The sequence below is a fragment of the Pelophylax lessonae genome (assembly GCF_965119305.1).
Source record: "Pelophylax lessonae genome assembly, chromosome: 3".
NCBI classification, from domain to species: Eukaryota; Metazoa; Chordata; class Amphibia; order Anura; family Ranidae; genus Pelophylax; species Pelophylax lessonae.
The window spans coordinates 38,409,029-38,435,235 of record NC_138770.1 but is presented as its reverse complement, the minus strand read 5'-3'; the positions used below and the strand labels follow the sequence as shown (position 1 = coordinate 38,435,235).

General features: G+C 44.9%; 2 protein-coding genes across 2 annotated transcripts in view; one reads left to right on the top strand and one right to left on the bottom strand.

Annotated features, from left to right (window-relative positions):
* Positions 1 to 6,145, top strand: part of LOC309550737 (uncharacterized protein) — a 578,111-nt gene extending 571,966 nt beyond the window's left edge. The window contains exon 3 of the mRNA XM_082251074.1: positions 5,105 to 6,145. Coding sequence (XP_082107200.1) covers positions 5,105 to 6,102 — 998 coding nt within the window. The 3' untranslated portion in view covers positions 6,103 to 6,145. The remainder of the gene's footprint in view (positions 1 to 5,104) is intronic.
* LOC309550283 (uncharacterized protein) overlaps positions 1 to 26,207 on the bottom strand; it is a 1,519,274-nt gene that overhangs the window by 39,151 nt on the left and 1,453,916 nt on the right. Inside the window, 1 exon segment of the mRNA XM_082250688.1 lies at positions 22,624 to 24,155. Coding sequence (XP_082106814.1) covers positions 22,624 to 24,155 — 1,532 coding nt within the window.

Below are 26,207 nucleotides of genomic sequence, written 5' to 3'. Positions count from 1 at the left end.
GCTTTTCCATTCCACAGGTCATATAGAATTTTCTCAGTTGATTTTCCTGGTAGTCAATTTTGGAGATAGCATTAGCACCCCCAGTATGTGGTTAGCATATCTGCCTCAAACCGCATGGTCCCTCCACTCTCACATAGAGTACAGTTCATTCTTTTTGCAACCCTGCTTTATTCTGGGTTGTATGGTGCAGTAGTTTGAAATATTATGCCATGCTTTTTGAGAATCACCTGCGTGTTATCACCTGTATATTCAGTTCCATTGTCTGTGCGCAGTACACTCAGCATTTTTCCAAATTGTGTTGCTTACTTGAGCCAAATACTTTTAAAGTTTCTCTGGTGCTTCAGTTTTGTTGTGTAACAGATCTAGTGTACCTGGAGTAATCATCTAAAAGTGAGGAAAATACCTACTCTTTGCTGGAAAATGTTTTTCCCATTGGACTGCAAAGATCTGAATTGAGTCCAGAGGTTTCTGCTCTGCTGTTACTCTGCTTTGGAAAGGTTTTTCTTGTCATTCTTCCTTTTATACAGCTGGTACATTTCATTGTTTGATCACAACTAATTGTTATTCCACTTCATAGTCATTCTCAGTTAATTTCTTTATTATGTCAGGACTTCTGTGCCCAAAGCATCTGTGCCATGTGTGAATGCAGTCTTTTTTCCTCCTTGACAGTATTAACAACCTCATTGCAGTTCAGCTGATACAGTTCGTCTGTAATTTCAGCCTTTGAAAGTAAGATATCCCCTTTTGTGATGGCACAACTGTCATCTTGGAAGGTCAGTACATTGCCTCGTTTTGTAAGCTTTTTCACTGACAAAACTTTAGTTTCAAGGCCAGGGACATAGAGAACATTTTTCACAAGTATCTTTCTGCTGACACTGGCAAATAGGACCGTAAAGAAAGCTGTCTCCTATTCCTTTGCCCATATTTGTGGTGATTTTTTGTTTTACTCTGGTCAATGTGAACAAAGAAATCTCTGTCCTTTTGTCATGTCTATATTCATTATCTGAAGCTAAATCAATGTATTCCTTCACATCTTTTGTAGGTTAGTTTGATTTTGCGCTCTAGCTTTCCAGATTCTGCAGTCTGCCTTAAATTACCTTCTTTCTTGCACCGAAAACATTCACATGCTTATTGTTGCACATTACTCTTTTATTCCTATTTTTCTTCTTTAACCACTTCAACTCCGGAAGGTTTTACCCCCTTAATGACCAGGCCATTTTTTGTGATTCAGCACTACGTTACTTTTATCGAAAAATTGCGTGGTCGCGCAACGCTGTACCCAAATACAATTGATGTCCTTTTTTTCCTACAAATAGAACTTTTGGTGGTATTTGATCACATTTGCGGTTTTTAGAATTTGCGCTATAAACAAAAAAAAGAGCAACAATTTTGAAAAAAACACAAAATTTTTTAACTTTCTGCTATAAAACATTCCAAATAAAAAAATTTCAAATGTCACATTTTTTTTATCAGTTTAGGGCAATTTATATTCTGCTAAATATTTTTGGTAAAAAACCCCCCAAAAAGCGTATTTTAATTAGTTTGTGCAAAAGTTTTAGCGTTTACAAACTACGGGATAGATTTTTGGACTTTTTTATCCATATTTTTTTTGTTTTTATCAGTAATGGCGGCGATCAGAGGTTTTTAGCGGGACTGCGACATTGCGGCGGACAGATCAGACCCCTAACTGACATTTTTGACACTTTTTTGGGGACTAGTGACATTAATACAGTAATCGGTGCTAAATAATATGCACTGTTACTGTATAAATTTCACTGGCAGGGAAGGGGTTAACACTGGGGTTGATCAAAGGGGTTAATGTGTGCCTAATAATGCTTACTGACTGTGTGGGGGAAGGGCTCTGTGACAGGCACAGAGCGATCAGAGTTTCAGCTTAGCTAAAACTCCTGATCTCTCTCTGCCTGTGTGACAGAAGACCCGTCTGCCTTGTTTACATAAGCAGGTGGGACTTCTGTCAGTTTCGGTGACGATCGCGGGAGGCCGGCGGCGATCACTGCCGCTCCTCCCACTGCCTGACTTCTGATGTGTAGATCTGCGTGATTATGCGCAGCTGAGCCGTCCTGCCACAATAAATCTGGGTGGGGCTGTTGGCAAGTAGTTAAAGCAGACTCTGCGACAGAAGCACCATTACTATTATTATTTTCTGTTTTACGCTTCTACTCATCCACAAGCTTGCCCTTAACATATTCCAATGTCAGTTCATCATTTGGATATGCATTGAGTGCTTTGACAAGGGTTTCATAACTTTATGGTAAGCTACTAAGTAATAGTGCTGCGACATGAAAATATTTTATTTCTTCTCCTATAGGCGTTCAACCATATGTATGGTGTGCCTTATGTAATCCTGCATATCCTGGCCTTTAATTTAGCTTGGTTTGGTATAGCTTTCTAATCAACAATTTAATCATACAGTTTATTGCTGATTAGCTCTTTCATGCAGCTTTTGTAATCCTTCCCACATTTCCTTAGCAGTTTCACACTAGCCTATATGTCTGATTTGATTATCTTATATGCTGAGAGATTGTGCTCTGAGCTTTTTCATCTTTCTGATCTGAAGGCTGTTTTGGCCTGATTTAATTTATACATTTCCATGTATCTTCTCTTATTAGCAGCATTTTCATCTTGAATTTCCAAGGCTGGTAGTTCTGGTTTGTCGGATTTGTAAATGAAAGCTCTGTTACAGCTGTGTTACTGGCTGTAACCGAACTGCGATCCACACTGTGCTTGTGGACTCCCGTCAGTATACGGCTTCCTTCAGTCTTGAACATAGATATCAAATATTCCAACCGCCCCCATACAAAGCTAGCCAACAACTTATCTTTTACTGGAACCTTCTCCTTTTATAAACAGTCACACAGAATTTATATACAGCGTGGACATCCCCCTAGTGATCAGATTACCACACACAGGTCAGGGGTTGCCTTATTACATTACCATATGCAGATGAAATTGTATATAGAAATAGAATTAACCTGAACTAAATATCTAGCCATCTGGACAGAAACAATATGAGTTCATTAACAATGGGACAGACAGGCTTCACAGAATACACATCACACCTCAATACACAGACAATAGGAAAAGACCGCCAGTGACAGACTATCTGTCTCTGACATTGAAGTAAAATACACATTATCATAATTGTAAACACAGAACCCATTTGAAGCAATCCAAACTACATTCCCAGTGTCCATTATGTATCTGTCTTTCACTCCCAATAACGGTGAGTACAGTCACACTGGCCATTTTATTTTATTCTTTTGCATTCTTCTTCCTGTTGTATTTTGCACATCTTTTGCTGTAGCTGGCTATGACTGGGTTCACAGAATATCCTCTGGGTGAGTGTCTCGCCCCAGAACCTGGTAGAAATTCTGTATATTGCCCTACATAACAGACAGTGCACAGTCCACATGGGCTTTGCTGCTTAACTGAAGACAGGAAACAGGAACTTTATTAAACAAAGAAAAGACATAGAGTTTACCATAGAGAAACTACAAACTTATAAATACTGCCATCTACTGGTTGAAGAATACATCTCTACTGAATACTAATATTGATGTAGTTGTATAGAAATACATGAACAATGTATTCCAACACCCCCACTCAACTACTCCTTATATAAGTCCTATTTCGGATTCTAGTTCCATGAATCTGTTTCTTGGAAGCCTATTTGTCAAAGCTTCTGATCCACTTTTGTTTCTCATGAGTTGGAAGTCTTTGCATCTCATCTCATGAATCTGGCTCTGGTTTGATTGCTATGCGAGCAACCTGGGTGTTCTGAATTGTGGAAATTCTTTTGGGGGACAGGGGTCCCACGATTTTGTTTGTGTAATTTTGCTGTGATTTTTCGTGTGACAATCGCCCCATGTTTGGGGTGCTATTGAGAAATAATGACATTAAAAACGCTTTGCACGCTTTGATGCGATTCTGAGTCGCGGGCAGAATCGCAGCGCTTCCGACAGCAATTCAGAACGTCCAGGTGTGAATGGTGCCTTAGCAATATCAGCATGTAAGACTCAATTTATGTATCTAGACTGGATTTATGTAGATACTGGGGTTCAGTCGGCAGCAGAATTTTAAATTTCACCATAGGTGTTGCTTGACTTTGGCATCTAGGACATGCCTCTTAGGTGTTCTTCTCCATGCCCAGGTCTGGTAGGATCTCTGAAAGAGAAATTCTCCCAGGGTTACTTGTCCTGCTGGTTGTGCCGGGTGGAGGGATATGTCTTTATGCCGGGTGGAAGGATATGTCTGTCAGACCCAAGTCACTGACTGTAGTCTCAGGAGATGGGAGGCAGCGGTGTGGGACCTCTGCAACTTGTCTCATGCAATCATTTAATCTTCCACTGATTACTGAATACCAGTATTATAAATATTGATTGTATAATTCTCTGTGTATTGCATGGTACATAGTCCTGACCCCCTGTACTATACATTCTAGGTTGTACATTACATAATTCAAATACTATATAGGCCTAACTGCTTTATCCTATAAAATAAGTTTTAGGATACATACCACTGACCTCTGCTCTCTACCCTCTACCCACTGCTATATATAAACATAATGTGTATTCTCTTCTGTTACACCCATTTTCTACCAGCTGGACATTTTATATCTGGTGATTTGATTGGAGCACAGACTTTTACATGTAGATAATAATGTGATAACATCCTCTTTGGAACCTTAAACAGAAAGTGATAATGTGGGAGGAGCCAATAACCCAACGATGGTGGTCTTCAGGATCAGTCCAGTCTTCATATTTGTAGTTCTCCCCCCCATCCTCCCTCTCTGACCTGTTATTCATGACAAAATCATGGACTAAATAAGGAAGACACTCGTCCTATAATTCCCTCATCACTGTCACTCCTATAAAAGACAGTTCTCGTTGTTTCTTCACTCTCTGACTAAGGTCCCATAAATAAAGAAATTAACTGGTAGTAGATCAGAGGATCCATTTACTAGCTACCTTGAGGGTGGAATTGTAAGATCCTCAGAGACAAAGTTGCTTGATGTGGGCGGGGTCATGGTTTAGGTGAACCAATCTGCTCATGTCTAGTAATAATCTTTTTATTTCTATTTTAGTAGATGGACGGGAGATGAGGAAAACCTCAGAGGATTGTCTCACTTTGTCTCCAGACTGTAAAGTAGAAGATGAGGACATCACACAGTATAGTCCAGGAGAAAACCCGGCTACCTCAAATGTCCATCCGGCACCACACAGTGTAGATGGACCATCGTATTCCTCTTATCCTGAGGAACCTCAGACTGTGAGGGACGCTGCCGTCCTTCCAACAGATAAGAGGTTTTCCTGTACTGAGTGCGGGAAGTTTTTCCGTTTTAAATACGATCTTGATGTGCATAAAAGATCTCACACAGGTGAGCAGCCATATTCCTGTCTTGATTGCGGGAAATTTTTTTCACATAGGTCCAATCTTTACAAACATCAGAGACTGCACACAGATATGAAGCCATGTTTTTTCTGTCCTGAATGTGGGAACTGTTTTTCATCTAAGTCACAGCTTTACAGACATCAGAAGTTGCACACAGGCGAGAGGCCATTTTCCTGTTCTGAGTGTGGGAAGTGTTATATACAAAAATCAGATCTTGTTATACATCAGAGATCTCACACGGGGGAAAGGCCTTATTCCTGTGCTGTGTGTGGGAAATGTTTTGCGCAGAAATCCAATCTTAACAAACATCATAGATTGCACCTGGAGGAGAAGCCATATTCCTGTCCTGAGTGCGGAAAATGTTTTTCACAGAAGTTCCATCTTTCCAGACATCAGAGATTGCATACAGGGGATAAGCCACTTTCTTGTCCTGAGTGTGGGAAATGTTTTTCACGTAAATCTCATCTTTCTGTACATCAGAGATCTCACACGGGGGAGAAGCCGTATTTGTGTCTTGAGTGCGGTAAACGTTTTTCACAGAAGTGCAGTCTTTACAACCATCAAAGACTGCACATGAAAGAGAAGCCGTATTCCTGTCCTGAGTGTGGGAAATGTTTTTCAGTGAAGTCCAATCTTTCCAGACATCAGAGATTGCACATAGAGGAGAAGCCGTATTCCTGTCCTGTGTGAGGGAGATGTTACTCACTGAAGTCCTGTCTTCCTGTACATCAGGGATCCCCATCAACCCTTGAGGCGTATTAGTGCCTTGAGTGCAGGAAATGTCTTCTAAATTAATGTTGCTGGACATGTGGGGAAGAGGCACACCCTGATATACACCTCAGATATACTTCATGGTTGATCTTCATCATGTAAGAAACACTTCATAAGGAGATCAGAGATCACCAAAGACATGGATGAAGTGTTGTACCGTGTTGGTCAATGATAGCAGTAGAAAAATAAAAATGCAATCCTTACCTTTTTATTGGCTGAGTACATTTTGTGGTGTAAGCTTTCACACTTAGGGGGATATTTTCTAAAACTGGAGCATTCAGAACAAATGCATGTTGTGATAATAATGCCGACAGGCCCCCATAAAACTCTGTGAGAAGAAACAGGGCAGCCACGTTGTTTAGAATTTAGAGGTCAGCCATGGCATTTTGTAGAATAGGAGACGCCTAACGGTGATCTGCTTTCCATAATCCCAGGAAGGCATCTTCTGCAATTCACAAACTTTTAGCTGCATTCCAAAACATCCTTATCAGTCCATTGATGGGACACAGCAGAACCTCTTACTCAAATCAACCAACTTCCAAAACAAAGCATGACAGGTAGCCCTCATAAACCCCATTACCAGAACCCAACAGGACACAATACACATCCCAGTCTGACCTTAGTAGCCATCATAAACTCTTCAAGTCCAGGCTTAAGCAATTAGAACAGCAAGCAGATATCCATCCTAGCTAATAGTATCAGACTCATTATCATAAATAGTTCAGCGAGTAGAATGGCCGAACACACATTTCTGGCTGTTAATGGCTATTACTACCCATGGAGTCAAAACTTTAATGTATTTCAAAACTCCTGAGATGATACCTGTATAGCAAGAATGAGGACATCTTTACCTGCCTCAGTTTACTCATTCCCACCCGGCCTATAGTATTATGAAGGTGGGGCGGGAGCGCTGCCATTCCGGAAGGTTGTCCTATGATATCCTCCCCAGGATCGCCCCACGGGCCACGCTGCTGTGTATTTCTGTCACCTGCTGTGTCTACTAGACACCTCGGATGACAGATCATTGTGACCAATCACAGCATATTACATGGCAATTGTACACATGAATGGCTATTATTCATAGCCATTTTTTGTGTACTGTTGTGTTGATCTCTGTGATTGGTCACAGTGATTACATGGTACAGACAGGGACAATCACAGCCGATCTGTGAGCAGCGTCTTCTGATTCCTCTTTTACCAAATTGTATTGTAACTGTAATGTCTGCCTTCATTTTGTAGCGCTGCGCAAACTGTTGGTACTATATAAATCCTGTATAATATCTGTACAATGTGATTGGCTAAAGCCAATCACAGCTGACCACAACAGTATACACAGAAGCATAAACTCACTGTTCTAAGCTTAAAAAAGAGGATATTGATCACCTCTACAGGGTAGTACGATGTTACTATGTTAACACCACTGCCCTGGTCACAGTATGTAAATAAATTGTAAAAAAAAGAAAAAAATATATAGTAAAGAAAAAAGAAAACTGAAAATGTTTTTTTTCTCTTTGGTTCATTGACGGACACAGCTCCTGATCCTGTCCTGTAGGACACTAGGGAGAAAAAAAAGTCTGGCTATGCCTATGGGCAGTCCCAGGAGGTATACTCACTCTCTCTGCTATAGGAACTCCAATTTTTTTCTGCCTAGTCAGGAGTAAGGACCTAGTTCTTGGCTGGGATCTCTGGTCCTTGCAATTTTTCCTTTTTTAATATAAAATTTTCTCCTGTTTTTTTTCCTGTGAGATCTACACTCAACTGCCGGACTTGGCGACGGGCAGGATAATCTAGATCCAGTGGTTACCCCAGTCTGGCCAGCGAGCGCGCACAGACCTCAGCTCCACGCTCGGTCGGCCGTGACATAGCCCCACCAGACGGGGGCTGGCCTGCAAGTTAAACGCCCCGCGAGGTCACATACGACCAGTCTCGGCCCGAGTCACAATGTTTTTCCTGGCCGACAGCCCCCCCATTTTGATTGCGAGGGGTTCTGTCTGGAGTGGTTCCTGGTATGGTGAGTCGCTGTCTCCCTTCTGTCTCCGTCCTGCCTGGGCCTGTTCTTGAGGCCTAGGGATCCCTCCTGGGAGCCTTGTGGAGCCATGCGGGGCCACCATTTTGTTGTAGCCTGTGTGCGGTGGTCATGTTTGTGTAGTCCGATGGCCATTTTGCTGTGGTTTGCCATTGAAAATAGGGCAGCCATGACCGTGGAGCCCTGTGGGCAGACATTTTGGCGGTGAGAACCCCTCCTCATTCCCTGGTGCTGAATCCTGGATCTCTTTACTTCCTCATCGCCGCACATGCAGTGCAGATTTTCCTGGTGGCTGTGGTGCCTGGTTTCTGCGGGGTGGTGAGTCTGGTGGGGTCCTCTCCCTCTCTGCTGAGGCTTGCTTGGTGATTTGTACCTGGTGACCAGGTAGTGTTGCCAGCGCGGTGGGGGCTGTCCCTTTGCAGTGTTTTACACTTTTTGTGGGGGTTCCCCTGGTGACTCATGCAGTCTTTGAAGCACTTCTCCCCACCTGATCCTCTCTCTGAGGCTGCAGGCCCCTCCCGGTCCCAACCACCCATCTATGCACTGATGCCTGTCCTGGAGTCCTTTGTGTCCCAGGTGGAGGTGGTTTGTAAAAGGCTAGCAAAAGGCTCCCCCCGCCTTCTCCTGAATCTGATTCAGCCACTGCGGACATGGGTCACCCTGTTGTGTCTGTGACCACGCGCACAGAATCCTCAGATAGTGAGGATGATTCCTCCACATCTATAACTTCTCATGAAAAGGCGCTGGTGGAAGCACTGATTGATTGATTGTATCTGTGCGTTAGACCTTAAGAATGGAGGAAGCAGTTGCAGCTGTGACGGAGGCGCAGGTTCCCTTTGGCACTCACAAGCCATGCAGAGCGTCAAAGGTGCCCCCTTTCCTCGCCTATTTTGACAGAATTGTTGCTAAAGAGTGGAGACAAACAAAGTGTCCCCTTGGGGTCCCTAAGCGATTTGCTAGGGGATACCCCTATGAGGAGTCCCTTCTTAAGAAGTAGACTGTTCCAACGGTGGTGGACCCTCCAATTTCCAGATTGAACAAGGCAACCATGATCGCAGTTGAGGAGTCCCCGGCATTAAAGATCTGGCTGACAGGAAGGGGGAGGCTGTGGCCTGCAATATGTACACTCTGGCTGGTTCGGCACTGAGGCCGGTCTTCACCATTGCCCTGGTGTCGCAAACTCTGACTGAGTGGGCTAAGCTTTTACGCCATGACCTGGAGGGAGAACCGCTCCCCCCTGCCATTGCGAGCTGACGGACGAGCTGGTCCAGCGACAGCAGTTTATCTGTGATGCCTCTTTGGCTGTGGCTCTGTTTTGGCAGTGGTCCTTTGGCGTGTATTTTGGCTCAAATGTTGGTCTGTGGACCAGACTTCGAAAAAGGCCTTGACTGATCTTCCCTTTCAAGGAGATCGCCTTTTTGGAGCTACCCTGCATGACATCTTAAAAGGTCTCACAGAGGGAAAGAGTACTTTTCTTCCACAGGCTACTAAGGGTAAGGACCCTCGTCGTAGATGTGGGCCGCCCTCCGCGGCTCATAAGATGTTTTTTGGTCCCTCAGGGTCATCTGACAAGGGCTCAAAGCCTTTCAGGGCCTCCTGGTGGATCCAAATCAGCCTGGTCTGGCAAGTCGAGAGCAGGCTTCTCCTCCAGACCTGTGGACAGGGCTCCTTCAGCATGAAGGTGCGCCTCACCCGTATCGGGGGTAGGGGGACATCGTTTCGGATTTCCAGACCCATGAAATTCCCTGGTACAAGACAAGTCGATCTACAAAGTTATTCGTTCCGGCTACAAGATCGAGTTTCGCTCTTGTCCCCCGGCAAGGTTCTTTCCTTCCAATTAACCCCTGTCCCCGGACCGCTTACAGGGTCTGTCTGGGGCGGTACAAGGCCTGTTACTACAAGGGGTGATTGTCCTGGTTAAGACTTTGGAACATTTTCAGGGTTTTCAAGCTTTTTACTCGAATCTGTTTACAGTCCCCAGGAAGGAAGGCAAGGTGCGTCCAATCCTGGACCTCAAGGTGCTGAACTGCTTTGTGCGGGTGCAGAAGTTCAGGATGGAGTCCATTCACACAGTAGTGGCAGCCCTTCATCGGTGGATTTTCTTGCCTCCATCGATATCAAGGATGCTTACTTTCACATTCCAATATGCGCCGGTCACCAGTGCGTCCTCCGATTTCCTGTGGGAGAGGAGCATTATCAGTTTGTGGCGTTACCCTTTGGTCTCGCCTCTGCTCCTCGGGTCTTCACAAAAGTGTTAGCCCCAGTGCTAGCGTTGTTACTCCAACGGGGGATCAGGGTACTGGGCTACTTCTGCGAGTGGAGTCTCCTACTGCTCTGGTGGAAAACCTGGAGATCACCATACGAACTCTGAGGGAGTTCGGCTGGATTCAGAATTTTCAGAAATCTGCTCTGGTTTTGTCCACAAAGCTGGACTATCTGGGTCTAACTCTGACTCTGGACCCGGCCTTAGCCAGAGTGCTCCTTCCTCTGGACAAGCTCCAGAAATTGCAGGCTGCAATTTGTCTCCTACTGCCCAGCAGATGGTCATGCCTCTGCACTTGCATGTGGGTGCTGGGCCTGATGGTTTCTACCTTCAAGGTGATCCGTTTGCACAGTTCCATACGAGGTCCTTGCAAAGAGAGATTTTGGCCAAATGGGACAAGACTCCGCAGTCTCTGAACAATCAAATCCAGCTGAGCCAGGGATCTGATATGGTGGCTTTGTTCTCTGGCACTTCGGCTGGGCAAATCCTTCCACCCCTTGTATTGGACAGTGTTTACCACAGGTGCCAGCCTCTCCGGCTGAGGAGGCATCCTTAGCAAAAATCCTGCTCAGGGGCTCTGGACACTAGAAGAGTCCAGACTACTGATCAATGTCTTGAAACTCTGAGCAATCAGACTGGGCCAGGACCATTGCACAGATCGTCTTCAGGGATGTCCAGTGCCCATTCAATTGGACAATGCCACAGCAGTGGCTTATGTCAATCACCAGGGGGGGCACAAGATGTGTCCTGGTGGCTCTGGAGGCAGCCGGCATTTTAAGGTGGGCAGAATGGTTCGTTCCAGCCCTCTCTGCCATAAACATTCCTAGGGTGGAAAACTGGCAGGCAGATTATCTCAGTCGCCAGGCATTGGACCAAGTTGCGTGGTCCCTTCATCCAGAAGTGTTTTGTCAGTTGTGTCTCCGGTGGGGCATCCCCGAAGTGGATCTATTGGCGTCTTGGCTCAACAGAAAGGTGCAGAGGTTTGTGGCTCGGTTACAGGATCCTCTGGCGGATGCCACAGACGCGCTTGTGGCCCCGTGGGGTCAGTATCGTCCGATTTACGCCTTCCCTCCTCTCAAGCTTCTGCCAAGACTCCTACGCAGGATTGAGACAGAAGGTATTCTGATCATCTTAGTGGCTCCGGACTGGCCTTGCCAGGCTTGGTACGCTGATTTGGTTGCTGATGTTCCTTGAAGGCTTCCTCTCAGGGAGGATCTGCTATCCCAAGGACCAATCTTCCATCCTGCTTTACAGTCGCTGGTTTTGACGGCTTGGCTGTTAAATGCCAGGTGCTGATGTTTAGAGGTTTGTCTGTGTCGGTAATTCCAACGCTGTTAAAAGCTAGAAAATCTACCTCTAGGAACATAGGAAGATCTACCAACGTACGTGGGAGACGTACATTGGGGCTCTTGGGGTTTATCCTTGCTCCTTTTTGGTGGCTCGGATCTTGGTTTTACTTCAACAGGGGGTTGAGCAGAAACTGGCCTTGAGTACTATCAAGGGTTAAAGTGTCGGCCTTAGTGGTCTTCTTTCAACAGCCCTTGGCCACACCCTCCCTGGTGCGTGCTTTTCTTCAGGGAGTTAGGCACTTGGCCCCTCCAGTGCGGTCTCCGTTGCCACCTTGGGACCTCAATTTAGTGCTCTCAGTATTTCAGAAGCCTCCTTTTGAGAATCTTTGGGAGATTCCCCTGCTTACGTTGTCCTAGAAGGTGGCCTTTTTAGTGGCTATCACTTCTGCACGCAGGGTGTCAGAATTGGCTGTGTTATCCTGTCATTTACCTTACTTGGTGGTTCACAGAGATAAGGTGGTTCTTCGTCCTTGTGCACCGTTCCTTTCAAAGGTTGTCTCTGATTTTCATTTGAATGAAGACATTGTGCTGCCTTCCCTGTGTCCCAGGCCAAAATATCCAAAGGAAATTGCTTGACATGCCTTGAATGTGGTCCAGGCGATTCAGGTCTACAGCCGCAAAAGGATGGGTATGAGCTGTCAAGCATAGCGCCCAATAACCTCAGACGGAAGGCCGTCAGCTCCAGGAGATTTACCATTCCGGGTAGACTGCAGAGCCAAGAGGAGTTCATCCTCAGTCAGTGGAGCATTGAGCATTGCAACATCTGAGTCAGGCAGGCAGGGCAGCCCACAAGCATCCAGAAAGCTCTCCATCTCACGGGGGTCAGCAGAGACTTTGGAGGTGTATAAGTCAGAAAAAAAAGTCCCGCAGCACCCGGCCAATGTCCGATGTGCTATGCCATTGTTTGCCCAGGGAGTCCTGGAGCACTGAGATAAAGGCCGCAGGCTGTTGAGTGCCTACCAGCATAGCCAGCATATGCCCCGTACTTTCTCCCTCCTCAAAATACCTATGTTGCCGGAAAAACCTCTTGTTCTCAGCCCTCTGAGTTGCTACAGTTTTGGACCGGCTCTGAGCCGCCAGCCAGGAACGCCTAGTGTCGTCAGTTGGGTTGCCCACATAGGCCTCCTCCGTTCTCGTCACCTCTGCTAACACCGCATTCTCCCAGGCTTTAGTGGAGGATTTAATGTTGTTGATAATGCGGATGGAGTGCCCCCGCATAAAGGCCATGGCAGCATCCCACACCATCCCAATGTCAGCAGAGTCAAGATTGTCCCCAAAGAAGGAGGACAGCAGTGGTGGCATTGGGTCCGGACTCGGGAATAGCGTCAGCCAAAATAAGGCTTTCACAGAGTACCACCCTGCCTCTCCGGGAGGGAGAGGTGGATCCAAAATGGGGAATGATCAAAGACTAAGCTGGGCTTGTAGTCGGCAGAAGCAACGAGAGGCAGGAGGGAACCATTACCAAAACCCATATCTAGTCTTGAGAGGCCCGCTTGGGCAGCAGAGAAGCAGGAGAACTTTCGGACACCCGGGTGTCGCATTCTCCAGACATCCATCAGTCCAAGCTGCCCCATCAAACGGGTAAAAGGCGTCGGCCCTCCAGCTGGTGGGGGAGCAGTGGAGTGAGGGGAAAACCTGTCCCATTGAGCATCCAAAATATTATTGTAATCACCCATCATTAAGAGAGGAACATCCGAAAGCCTAGCCATATGTTCCGCTAGGAGTTTGAGAACAGCAGCAGAATAAGGAGGCGGCACATACATAGCAATAAGTATACAGGTCAGACCGGCGATAGTACACAATAAAATAACAAAGCGACCATCTGGATCCACCACACTGTGGAAGCAGGCAAACCTGACCCCGTCTCACCAGGATACAACCCCCTCTAGAGTAGGTAGAGTAGGTGGAGTGATATTGATGACTAAAAGAACCTGGGGCCAGGGCAGGCATCGGGTCAGGGGATAAATGAGTCTGCTGTAGACACACCACATCCGCTTGTAGTCGCTTGATGTGCCGAAGCACCGCAGTTCTCTTTGGGGGCTTCCCAGTCCACGAACATTCCAGGACAGGACACACAGTGTATTAGCCATAGACAAGCAGGTAAGGTGAGAAATGTATTGGTAACCGCGGGGTCACCAAGTGGGAACCTCCCGCCATGTCCATCAGCACCAGGTAGTCACTGCAGGCTGGATATAGAAAGAGAACAGAGTAGCAGTACAAAATGTTGTCGAAGGGCCAGTCATCAGATGAGGAGCGTGGGTGTCGGGCAAACGCAGCACGAATGGCCAGGTCAATGGGAGGAATGCCAATCCCAGTGGCAGCAAGGAGAGAGCAGGGGAGAACGATGGTAGGGTAGACACAACCAGGAATAGGGAGTGTAAAAGCCCCCCAGACTCCCAAAGCCAACGTGGTCAAATAGGAGGCGGGCAGGTCTATTAATCTTCCAAATAGGAGCCATAGGGGTAAACGGTGGAAGACTATAGCTGGAAAAAGTTTCCACTAGAAAAGCAAACGGAAAGGAGCTGCATATAGTAGGTATGTGCAGGATAGCTCCCGCCTTACTTGAAACAGGAGTAGGGGCACCCCGATCCCAAGTGCCGGTATTGCCATTGAGGGAGCAAAAAGCAGCAGCTGGTAGGCAATCACTTTCAGGGAGCACACCGCTGTGGGGAGGCCGCAGCCTGCAGTGCCCTACCCTCCACTTCCAGCCACTGGGTTGCAGCTGCAGGCTTGTCAAAGAACAGCACTTGATCCCTGGCAACTACACAGAGCTTAGAGGGGTACAGCATGGAATACTGGATATTCGAATCTCTCAGTCTCCTCTTCACATCCACAAATTTTGCTCTCTCTGTTTTTGAACTTCTGCGGAGTAATCAGGAAACAAGGAGACTTTGGAGTTGTCAACAATCTGCTTCCCTGCATTCCTCTAGCTTTGGCCAGGATAGCATCCCTATCTTTATAATTGAGAAGCTTAAAGATGAAAGTGTGTGGGGGGCTGCCCGGTGGGAGAGGGAGCACAGGCACATGATGAGCTCTCTCAACTGAAAACATAGGAGTGAAGGAGTCCTGTCCAAACGTGGACACCAACCAGTTTTCAATAAAAGCAATCATATTCTTCCCTTCAGCCCTTTCTGGTATGCCAATTGCTCTAACATTGTTGCGCCACATTCTGTTTTCTAAGTCATCCAGCCCGGCCACTTGTTGAGCAGAGAGGAGCGCAGGGTGTTTCACTTCCCGTTGTAACGGCTCCATGTCATCCTCCAGGGAGCTGACCCGGCCCTCCACCGCAGCGGTCGTCTCCCTGAGTTTCTGCATATCATGCCTAATAAAGGAAATTTCAGCCTTGACCCCTTTGATTTCAGCAGTCAGCGCTGTGATGGATGAGTTGCAAGTAGTGACTGCAAACATAATGTCCCTAAGCGTAGGCTCCCTCTGTGGAGTTCTAATTCTTCTGACACTGCTTGTAACAAAACTGAATACCTATAGCCGAGAGGGGGACTTCCTATTGGTGTAGCCAGACTTTTTTTCTGCCTAGTGCCCTCCTCCTGGAGGGGGCAGTATAACCCAATGGTTAAGAAGATCAGGAGCTGTGTCTATCAATGAACATCAGAGAAATGAAATTTACAGTAAGTCAAAAATCTAATTTTTCTTTTGCTTTTTTTTTTTTTCTTACATACTGTCACAAGTCAGTTTCCATGATCACCACCACATCAGTCATGTCATATGACTTGATTCCTTCAATTTCCCATAAAAATTGTGACAAAAAAATTACAACTTCAAAAAAGTTGCCATGCTTCTTCCTGAATAACTCAGACTGTCTACTTTACAAAAAAAGGTGTCATTTGGGGGTATTTGTACTGTCCTGGCATTTTAGGGCCTCAATAATTGTGATCATCTGTCAGTACATCAGGATTTATCAATTTTAAAGTATATATCCCATAGCTTGTAGACTCTTTAACTTTCACACAGACTAAATAATATAAACTGATTTGGGATATTTTTAACCACTTCTGGACCGGAAGATTTTCCCCCTTAATGACCAGGCCATATTTTAAGATTCGGCACTGCGTTACTTTAACGTACAATTGTGCGGTCGTGCGACGATGTACCCAAATAAAATTTACATCCTTTTTTTCCCACAAATAGAGCTTTCTTTTGGTGGTATTTGATCACTTCTGTGATTTTTATTTTTTGCGATATAAACAAAAAAATAGCGACAATTCTAAAAAAAAAAAAAAAAAAAAAAACTATATTTTCACATTCTGCTATATGACATTATCAAAAATCAAAAATTTTAGGCCAATTTGTTTTCTGCTACATATTTTTGAAAAAAAAAATCGCAATAAGCTTATTTTGATTGGTTTGTACAAAAGTTATCACGTCTACTAACTACGGCAAAGATTTATGTCATTTTTATTGGTTTTTTTTTACTAGTAATGGTGGCGATCTGCGATTTTTTTTTTTTTTTTGCGTAACTGCGACATTGCGGCAGAGAGATCGGACCCCTGATTGACATTTTTGACACTTTTGGGGGTACCAGTGACATCACTACAGTAATCAGTGCTAAAAATATGGACTGTTACTGTAATAATGACACTGGCAGGGAAGGGGTTAACAGTGTGGGTGATCAAGGGGTTAAATGTGTACCTAGGGGCGTGTTTCTAACTGTGGGGGCGTGGCTTGTGAAATGATCACAGAGACTTGTGTTCCTATATAGAAGGATTACAGAGGTTCTGTGATCATTCCAGGGAGAAGAACGGTTAGCTGTGTTTACAACAGCCAACCGTTCTTCTCTCTCAGCCGGGAGCGATCGTGGGTGTCAGGAAGCAATCAGAGCCGCCTGCCCTGTGCATCAGAGCTCCCGCTGCTTGCAGGGGTGGGAGCGTGCCGCCGCCGGCGCGTGCTCGCCCCCTGGGCTGCTTGCGTGCGACCGATGTATACCTATGGCGCTTTGCGCAGGAGCGCAATACTGTAGCTGCTGTCTTCTAATATTAGGACACTTACCTGTCCTGGAGTCCAGCGCTGTTGGCACCGCAGCCGATGTTTCCATCGGCTGTCTGGTGCTGCTGCCGCCATTGCCGGTAGGGGAACCCAGCAGTGAAGCCTTGCAGCTTCACGGGTGAACTCCTACTGCGCATTCGGCGGGTGAAGGAGAAGGGGGCCAAACTTCCGAGGGACAGCACCGCAGCGCTATATACAAGAAGTGGGGAAGGGTACCTGTCAAAAACAGGTACCCGTCCCGTTCCCCCCTCCCCCTGAAAGGTGCCAAATGTAGCCCGGGGGGGGGGGGGGGGGGCAAATGAGCGGAAGTTCCACTTTTGGGTGGAACTCCACTTTAAGTAGGATAAAAAAAAGCAAAATACGCACTATTGATTCTGGGTCATACTACGGGTAAATACAGCACGTAACATACACATACATTATGTGGTATCGCTGCGATCTTCAGGAGCAGCAGAATTTATTTTGGGTTGTTCTTTGGTGGTAGGTTATGGTAATAAGAAAAATACAGCTAAATTAACAAAATATGTATATTTTTTTTACTATTTTGGGCCAGTTTTCCCTGGATAATAAAAAAGGGAGGAGATATCTATTACCATTTACCACCAAATGAAAGCCCAATGTGTCCTGAAAATAAATTATTCACCTGGATGCACAACGTAGTTGTGATGATATGTATGGCTTTACTAACACGTCAAAGTCAACAAAATTGGGCTTAGGCATTTAGATTTGTTTTACCCTTTGGAGCGAAGGGGTTCAAATTTATCTATATCAATCTCCACTGTGCAAAGCTGTGTGTGAGTATCACTGTAAGTAAAAATGAATATCACCAATAAATCCAAGAAACAATATCACACATATAAAATACATTTGTTATCATCCAAGTGCTAAAAATATCCAGTTGCGAACTGCCCCACATACATTTACTGCTGCGGGGTGGCCGCTCTGCGCTGGATCACGTACCCAGTACTTGATCAGTGTTCTGGGTAGGGAGCATGTGCGCCTGGCGGTGCTGTGATTCGGTACAGCACTGATCAGTCATCAGGTCAAGGCCAATGATTTCTGTCCTGGACCTGATGATAGACTGTACAGAATCAGAGATCAGCCTGTGCCCGTGTTTACAAAGCACAGGCACAGGAACTGCCATGATCTTCTCTCCAGCACCTACCCCCCCCCTCCATGGATTTAGGGGCTGGTATAGATTTCTTGGACTTTACACATTTTTTTTAATTGCACGAGGGTCCCTCTTCCTCAAAGGGTGTTGTGTAAACTTTTGGGGGACTCAAAATTTTGTCACTGTAAAAAGGCTGCTGACGAAACATTTTTGTCACAATTTTCGTCAGCGGCCTTTTTACAGTGACGAAAAATACACCACGTTTTCGTCCACTGATGAAAACTATGGCGAAAATCAATTCCGTTTTCATTAACGAACGAAAACGTGAGGGAGGGACGTTTACCCTCAGAACTTCTGGTATGGAGCTCCATGCCTAGCAGTTAGCACTAGGGATGTTGGCTGCATCTCTCAAACGAGTGCCATAGCTACGAGCATCTGGACAGCACATTTCACCCCCTCCACAGCTCAGTGCTCCAGTGAGCGAGGAGGGAGCAGAGCAGAGAGCCATGACTGACAGTCACCAGCTCCCTGCTCGGGGAGCGGTCAGAACCGAGTGATCGGCGGTGTTTAATCGCTCAGTTCTCAGTACAGAAGCGCCGGGAAACAGATGTAGCATTCACCTAGGTAAGTATAACTGGGGGAAAAACATTCCCATACATCTCCTTTAACCACTTTCCGACTGCCAGCAGTACATATACTGCGGCAAGTCGGCTCTGTCCCGCGAAACGACGTAACTGTACGTCATTTTGCGGGACCGCTAGATCGCTCCCCGTGAAGACAGAACGGAGATCTGCCTTTGTAAACATGGCAGACCGCTGTTCTGTCAGTTATGAACACAGGGAACCTGTGTTCCTCTTATTTAGGAACACAGCTCTCTGTGTTAATGCAGCAAGCCCATCCCCCACACAGTTAGAAAGCATCCCCTATGGACATATTTAACCCTTTGATCGCCCCTGGTGTTAACCCCTTCCCAGGGAGGATTAGGACACCCCCAGACTGTAATTTAAAGGGATTGGACAATTTGAATGTTTCTCTTTAAGCATTTAAATAGAAGATATTACCTCTGCTCTGTGTGACATGTCGGAGGAACATAAGACCAGATGGTTCTATTGGGACCTCTTCCACTTCTCCAATGAATTACTCCAATACACGTAATCAATATTACTTGCCTGTGATTTCTGTTGCCTGACTGGCACTGGGTGACACCCCCTCCCCATTCCCCTCTACCCCATTTTCCCAAGTCCCCTACCCCCTAAAAAGTGGTATCCATAGACCGTAGTTGTAGATCTCGTACTAGACTTCCCTCTGTGAAGTGGCAGATTCTTCCGGAAGTTAGAGAGTTTTTACACTCAAGTAAGACTGATTCCAGCACAGCCGGAATCAGAGGGTTCCTTATATCTATGTACAATCGTTCTGTTTAGTTTAATTAAATTTCATTTAGTTTATTAATTTTCTAACAAATTCCAAATTTTCAGAACGTCTCAGATTTGGATCGGTTGAAAAATGAGTGACCGCGTTGAATTCCGTGTGAAGAATAGATTCTTCTTAAGGAGTGGATCGGGAAACTGGCTGCCACGTCCTTAACAACCGATGACTCATCAGCTGTCAGCGGGCTTCCCCACTGAGAGCTGAAATGTAAACAAAAAAATGCTGGCAGTAAGAAATTCAGAAAAAAACAGCGTGGGGTCTCTCACCCCCCAATCCTTACCAGGCCCTTCAGGTCTGGTATGTATTTTAAGGGGAACCCCACACCACAATTTTTTTAAAAACCGCGTGGGGTCCCCCCAAAAATCTATAACAGACCCTAATCTGAGCATGCAGCCACGCAGGTCAGGAAAGGAGAGGGGGGGGGTGACAAAGAGGCCCCCCCCCTCTTGAACCATACCAGGCCACATGCCCCCCACCCTAAAGCACCTTGTCCTAATGTTGGGGACAAGGGCTCTTCTAACCAGGACTTGTCAAAAATTCATGTTGTGTCTTTACTTGGTGAATAGGGGGACTATGGACCTCATACTCATTCACATGGGGGGCAGGATCTCGGGGCTCCCTTGTTAAAGGGGGCTTCCAGGTTCTGATAAGCCCCCCACCCACAGACCCCCATGACCAGGGTTGTTGGGAGGAGGCCCTTGTCCCCATCTACATGGTAACACGCTGCTTTAGAGTGGGGCTAGGCAGAGCCACCCATGCCCCAAAGCACCCCCCCCCCCCCTATGTTGAGGGCATGTAGCCTGGTATGGTTCAAGAGGGGGGGAGGGCACTTGCTTGTCTCCTCCCTTTCCTAACCTGCCGGTCTGCATTCTCGGATAAGGGTCTGGTATAAATTTTGGGGGGGACCCCCACACTTTTTTCTTTTTATGTTTTGGCCCAGGCCCCATGCAGTTTTTTTCCTGAATTTTCTATTGCTGGCATTCTTTTGTTTACATTTCAGCTCTCAGTGGGGAAGCCTGCTGACAGCTGATGAGTCATCGCCAGCTGTTAGGGACGCAGTGGCCTACTTCCCGGCCCGCTCCTTAACAGCCAGCTATTCTTCACACAGAATTCAAATCAATAATTTTTGAACTGATCCAAATTTTTCAGAAAATTTGGAATGAATTAAAAAACGAATACGTAGTTAAATGAATTTCAACAAAATTAGTTACTATTTATTTTGGAGATACGGATACATCCGAAAAACAAAAAATGTGTCCAAATTTATATTCAGACTAAAACTAATTGCACATCTGCTCTAAACTAATGACATGGTTGGGCTTTTGAAACGTCACCTATGGGCCATTTTGGAGGACCAAAGTTTGTCATCTGACACACACAATTTATTTTTTATAAATTCTTTATTCAAAAGAAAAGAACAATCCAGAAGGTATATAGGCATTGTCTATTCCAATGAAGTAAAATAATAGGTTATGATTCATCAGTATAGAGTAGGGTCCAAATGACAAAAATACAGCCATCCTTCCTCTCCATTTACCTTTTTAGAAATCTAGAAAGCACTTTAGAAGAGAAAATAAAGAAATAGTAGGGGGGGGTGAGTTTGGGGAAGGAAGTGAGGTGGGTGAGTTTGGGGAAGGAAGTGAAGTGGGTGAGTTTGGGGAAGGAAGTGAGGTGGGTGAGTTTGGGGAAGAAAGTAAAGTGGGTGAGTTTGGGGAAGAAAGTAAAGTGGGTGAGTTTGGGGAAGAAAGTAAAGTGGGTGAGTTTGGGGAAGAAAGTGAAGTGGGTGAGTTTGGGGAAGGAAGTGAGGTGGGTCAGTTTGGGGAAGGAAGTGAAGTGGGTCAGTTTGGGGAAGGAATTGAAGTGGGTGAGATTGGGGAAGGAAGTGAAGTGGGTGAGATTGGGGAAGGAAGTGAGGTGGGTGAGTTTGGGGAAGGAAGTGAGGTGGGTGAGTTTGGGGAAGGAAGTGAAGTGGGTCAGTTTGGGGAAGGAATTGAAGTGGGTGAGATTGGGGAAGGAAGTGAGGTGGGTGAGTTTGGGGAAGGAACTGAAGTGGGTGAGTTTGGGGAAGGAAGTGAAGTGGGTCAGTTTGGGGAAGGAAGTGAAATGGGTGAGTTTGGGGAAGGAAGTGGGATCACTCACAACTTTACGGCTTGACATGTTGGTTATCTATTTACTTGGCACAACCTCATCTTTTATATTTTACACTCTAACCATTAGAGCTACCTCTAGCTGGAGACTGGTAATAACATTGCTAGGAGGTCTATTCATTTCTTCTACTTCCTATCTTTATATAAAAATCTCCTGACTACCAATGAAAAATTTGCACAGCAAATCATGTGGTGAAAGTGCATGTACATTCCTTCTCTCTGAATAGGGAGGGAAAAAACAAATGTTATTAGGCAATTTATTACGCTCGTTGAATGTTTTTCATTGATTTAACATGTAAAATACCACATTTTTGCGATAGATGGTGCTAATTTGTAAAACACTTATAGCCATCTAATAGCCAATTACAATATTTTTGTTTTAAATCAATGTTTTAATGTTGTTGGTGTAATTAATTTATGTTCTTCAATGTCTTCTGTACTTATAAGTGCATGAGTATGAAATCAGTAATTTATATGAAAACATGCTTGATGAAAAAAAACGAAGGGATCTATTTAGCAAAAAATTGCCTTGAGGAATGTGGCAAGCATTCGTCCAGCTGTGACAAATTCTTCCCTAACACAGTGATTTTATATAATCATCAGCTCCATCTATTGGCAAACATGCAGTGTAAAAAAAAAAAAAAAAAAAAAAAAAATGCAACTTTATGGCCATTAGATGGCACCAAGAATCATAGGAAATCACTGTATGAAATAAAATATGGCCAATGTTTGTCATGGTTTGATAACTGCTTGTAGTATGTCTCCAAAACATTTTTTTAAAATTATACGTCTAAGTGTTTGCAAAATCTTACGCCACAAAATGTACTCATCTAATGAAAGGTAATAACGCCATTTTTATTTTTCTACAGCTATCAATGGCCAACACGGTACAACACTTCATTCATGTCTTTGGTGATCTCTGATCTCCTTATGAAGTGTTTCTTCTTACATGATGAAGATCAGCCATGGAGTATATCTAAGGTGTATATCAGGGTGTGCTTCTTGCCCACATGTCCAGCAACATTCATATAGAAGACATTTCCCGCACTCAAGGCACTAATACACCTCGAGGGTTGTGTGGGATCCCTGATGTACAGGAAGACAGGACTTCACTGAGAAACAATTCCCTCACTCAGGGCAGGAACGTGGCTTCTCCCCGTGTGCAATCTTTGATGTCTATAAAGATTGGACATCCCTGAAAAACATTTCCCACACTCAGAACAAGAATATGGCTTCTCCCCCGTGTGAGACCTCTGATGTATAACAAGATCTGATTTATTTACAAAACACTTCCTGCACTCAGAACAGGAATAAGGCTTCTCACCTCTGTGCCACTTCTGATGTCTGAAAAGAGAGAACTTGTCTGAAAAACATTTCTCGCACTCAGAACAGGAAAACGGCTTCTCCCCCGTGTGAGACCTCTGATGTATGACAAAACGTTGTTTATTTACAAAACATTTCCCGCATTCAGGACATGAATATGGCTTTGCCCCTGTGTGAGTTCTCAGATGTATGGTAAGAATGGACTTCCTTGAAAAACATTTCCCGCACTCAGGACAGCAATGTGGTTTCTCCCCTGTGTGTAATCTCAGATGATCATAAAGATGTGACTTCTCAGAATAACATCTTCCACAGTCAGGACAGGAAAATGGCTTCTCCCCCGTATGAAACCTCTGATGTGTAACTAGAAGTGATTTATTTACAAAACATTTCCCACACTCAGAACAAGAAAATGGCTTCTCCCCTGTGTGAGATTTATGATGTCTGTAGAGATTGGAAGTCTTTGAAAAACATTTCCCGCACTCAGGACAGGAATATGGTTTTTCCCCTGTGTGAGATCTTTTATGCGCATTAAGATTGGATTTAGAATAAAAACACTTCCCGCACTCAGTACAGGAATACTTCTTATCTGTTGGAAGGGTGGCACCGTCCCTCACAGTCTGAGGTTCCTCAGGATAAGAGGAATACGATGGTCCATCGACACTGTGTGGTGCCAGACAGGAATATGACTTTTCCCCTGTGTGACATCTCTGATGTGCGTCAAGTTCTGATTTTCTTGCAAAACATTTCCCGCACTCAGAACAGGAATACAGCTTCTCCCCCGTGTGCAGTTTCTGATGTCTGCGAAGGCTGGATTTCAGAGAAAAACATTTCCCGCACTCAGGACAGGAATATGACTTTTTTTCCATGTGAGATAATTGATGTGTGACAAGCTGTATTTTTAGTACAAAATATTTCCCGCACTGGGGACAGGAAAATGGTTTCTGCGCTGCGTGAGATCTCTGATGGGTAGACAAATGAGACTTCCTTAAAAAAAAAATCCCGCACTCAGGACAGGAATACGGCTTCTCACCTGTGTGAGATCTTTTATGCTCATCAAGATTAAATTTAAAATGGAAACCCTTCCCGCACTCAGTACAGGAAAACCTCTTATCTGTTGGAAGGACGGCACCGTCCCTCACAGTCTGAGGTTCCTCAGGATAAGAGGAATACGATGTTCCATCTACATTGTGTGGTGCCGGATGGACATTTGAGGTAGCCAGGTTTTCTCCTGGACTATACTGTGTGATGTCCTCATCTTCTACTTTACAGTCTGGAGACAAAGTGAGACAATCCTCTGAGGTTTTCCTCATCTCCCGTCCATCTACTAAAACAGAAATAAAAAGATTATTACTAGACATGAGCAGATTGGTTCCCCTAAACCAGGACTCCACCCACATCTGGCAGCTTTGTCTCTGAGGATCTTACAATTCCACCCTCAAGGTAACTAGTAAATGGGTCCTCTGATCTCCTACCAGTTCATTTCTTTATTCATGGACCTTAGTCAGAGAGTGAGGAAACAATGAGAACTGTCTTTTATAGGAGTGACAGTGATGAGGGGTATATTAGGTGAATGTACCCACCCCCTCTATCAGTAATGAATAACAGCATTGCTCAGCCCCACCAGAGGTCAGAGTGAGGATGGGGGGAGAACAACCAAGATGAAGACTGGACTGATCCTGAAGAACACCATCATTGGGTTATTGACTCCTCCCTCATTATTACTTTATGTTTAAGGTTCCAAAATTTGAGGATGTTCTCACATTATTATCAACATGTAAAAGTCTGTGCTCCAATCAAATCATCAGATATAAAATGTCCAGCTGGTAGAAAATGGGTGTAACAAAATAAAATACATTGTATATAGCAGTGGGTAGATGGAAAAGTGCACATTTTAGAACTATGAAACATACTGCAGATTGTATAGGATTCAACAGTTTGGACTAAATTAGTTTCAGAATGATGTCATGTACAACATAGAATATATAGTGCAGGGGTCAGGAGTATGTAATGTACAACATATTGTATAAGATACAACAGATAGGACTATATAGTATCAGAATAACATAATGTACAACATAGAGTATATAGTGCAGGGGTCAGGCCTATGTAATGTACAACATAGAGTATATAATGCAGGGGTCAGGAGTATGCAATGTACAACATATTGTATAATATACAACAGATAGGACTATATAGTATCAGAATAACGTAATGTACAACATAGAGTGTATAGTGCAGGGGTCAGGAGTATGTAATGTACAACAGAGTATATAATGCAGGGGTAAGGACTATGTAATGTACAACATAGTGTCAGGACCAGGATCACCTGCTGGTGGCACTGTGGTTCCTTGGGTGGAGGGCTGTAGTTTTGGCCACCAGCAGGTGTCTAACAGCAGCCAGCAGACCCCAGTAATCAGTTTCCAACTGATGCTGGCTGCTGGAAGGGAATTTAGGTCCTCCCCTTCTAAGTGTTCTCGATCCAGTATTTTGCTTGCTGCCAGATTCTGCTAGAAGTTATCCTGTTCCTGCCCTGTACCCTTTTACCCTGTACCTGCTCCTCCTGGTTTCTGATCCCAGTTTTGGTTCACCCCTTCCCAACTGCTCCCTGAACCTACATTTTCCCCCTGCTTTTCGGTGTTCCCCATTTTGTATATAGTTATTGTTAGTTAGGCTTCTGTTTGTTAGTTATTAGTCAGGTATTCTGTCACTGGGCTTTTTAGGTTTACTTATATGTTTTTGTTTGCTGTGTGCTGGTGTTTGGATGGATTTTGTTTCACTGTAAATAAACCTCACTTAAAGCATAAACAGTCTGGTCCCCAGAGATCCTATCCCCAGTTTCAGTTGATTCACACAATTTCAAAATCTGCCTCTAAACATCAAGAATCTCTTCCTTCATTACCCTTAGCAACCACAACTGCTACCGAATGTTCATTACCTCTTGTATATGTAGCCAAGAGCCGGCTATTACCTGCAGTCAGGGGACACTGTGCAGCATTGCTGCTGTGGAGTGCTTTTTTTCTAGTGTTTAGCCTGGACTCTGTGCTGTCACTTCCTGAATATAGAGTGACTGCGCTTCAAGAGCAAAGTAAAGCATCTTGGGACGTGTAGTCCAGGGAGAAAAGATTTACTTTTAGCCGGACTGTTCTGAACTACAAATACCAGCCAGCTGGGAGAGAAGGATAGTGTCCTGGGAGAATACATAAAAGGCTTGTGAAGGGACTGCATCTTCCTCTTGGACCGCAGCCTGGATCTGCAAGCAAGGACTCTGTGTCTGAGGGTGCAAGTAAACAAATAGGACACAAAAATCGGTGCAAATATAGGTTTGGGTCTTACAACACAGGGCAATGGCTAGATCAGCCTTTCTCAACCTTTTCAA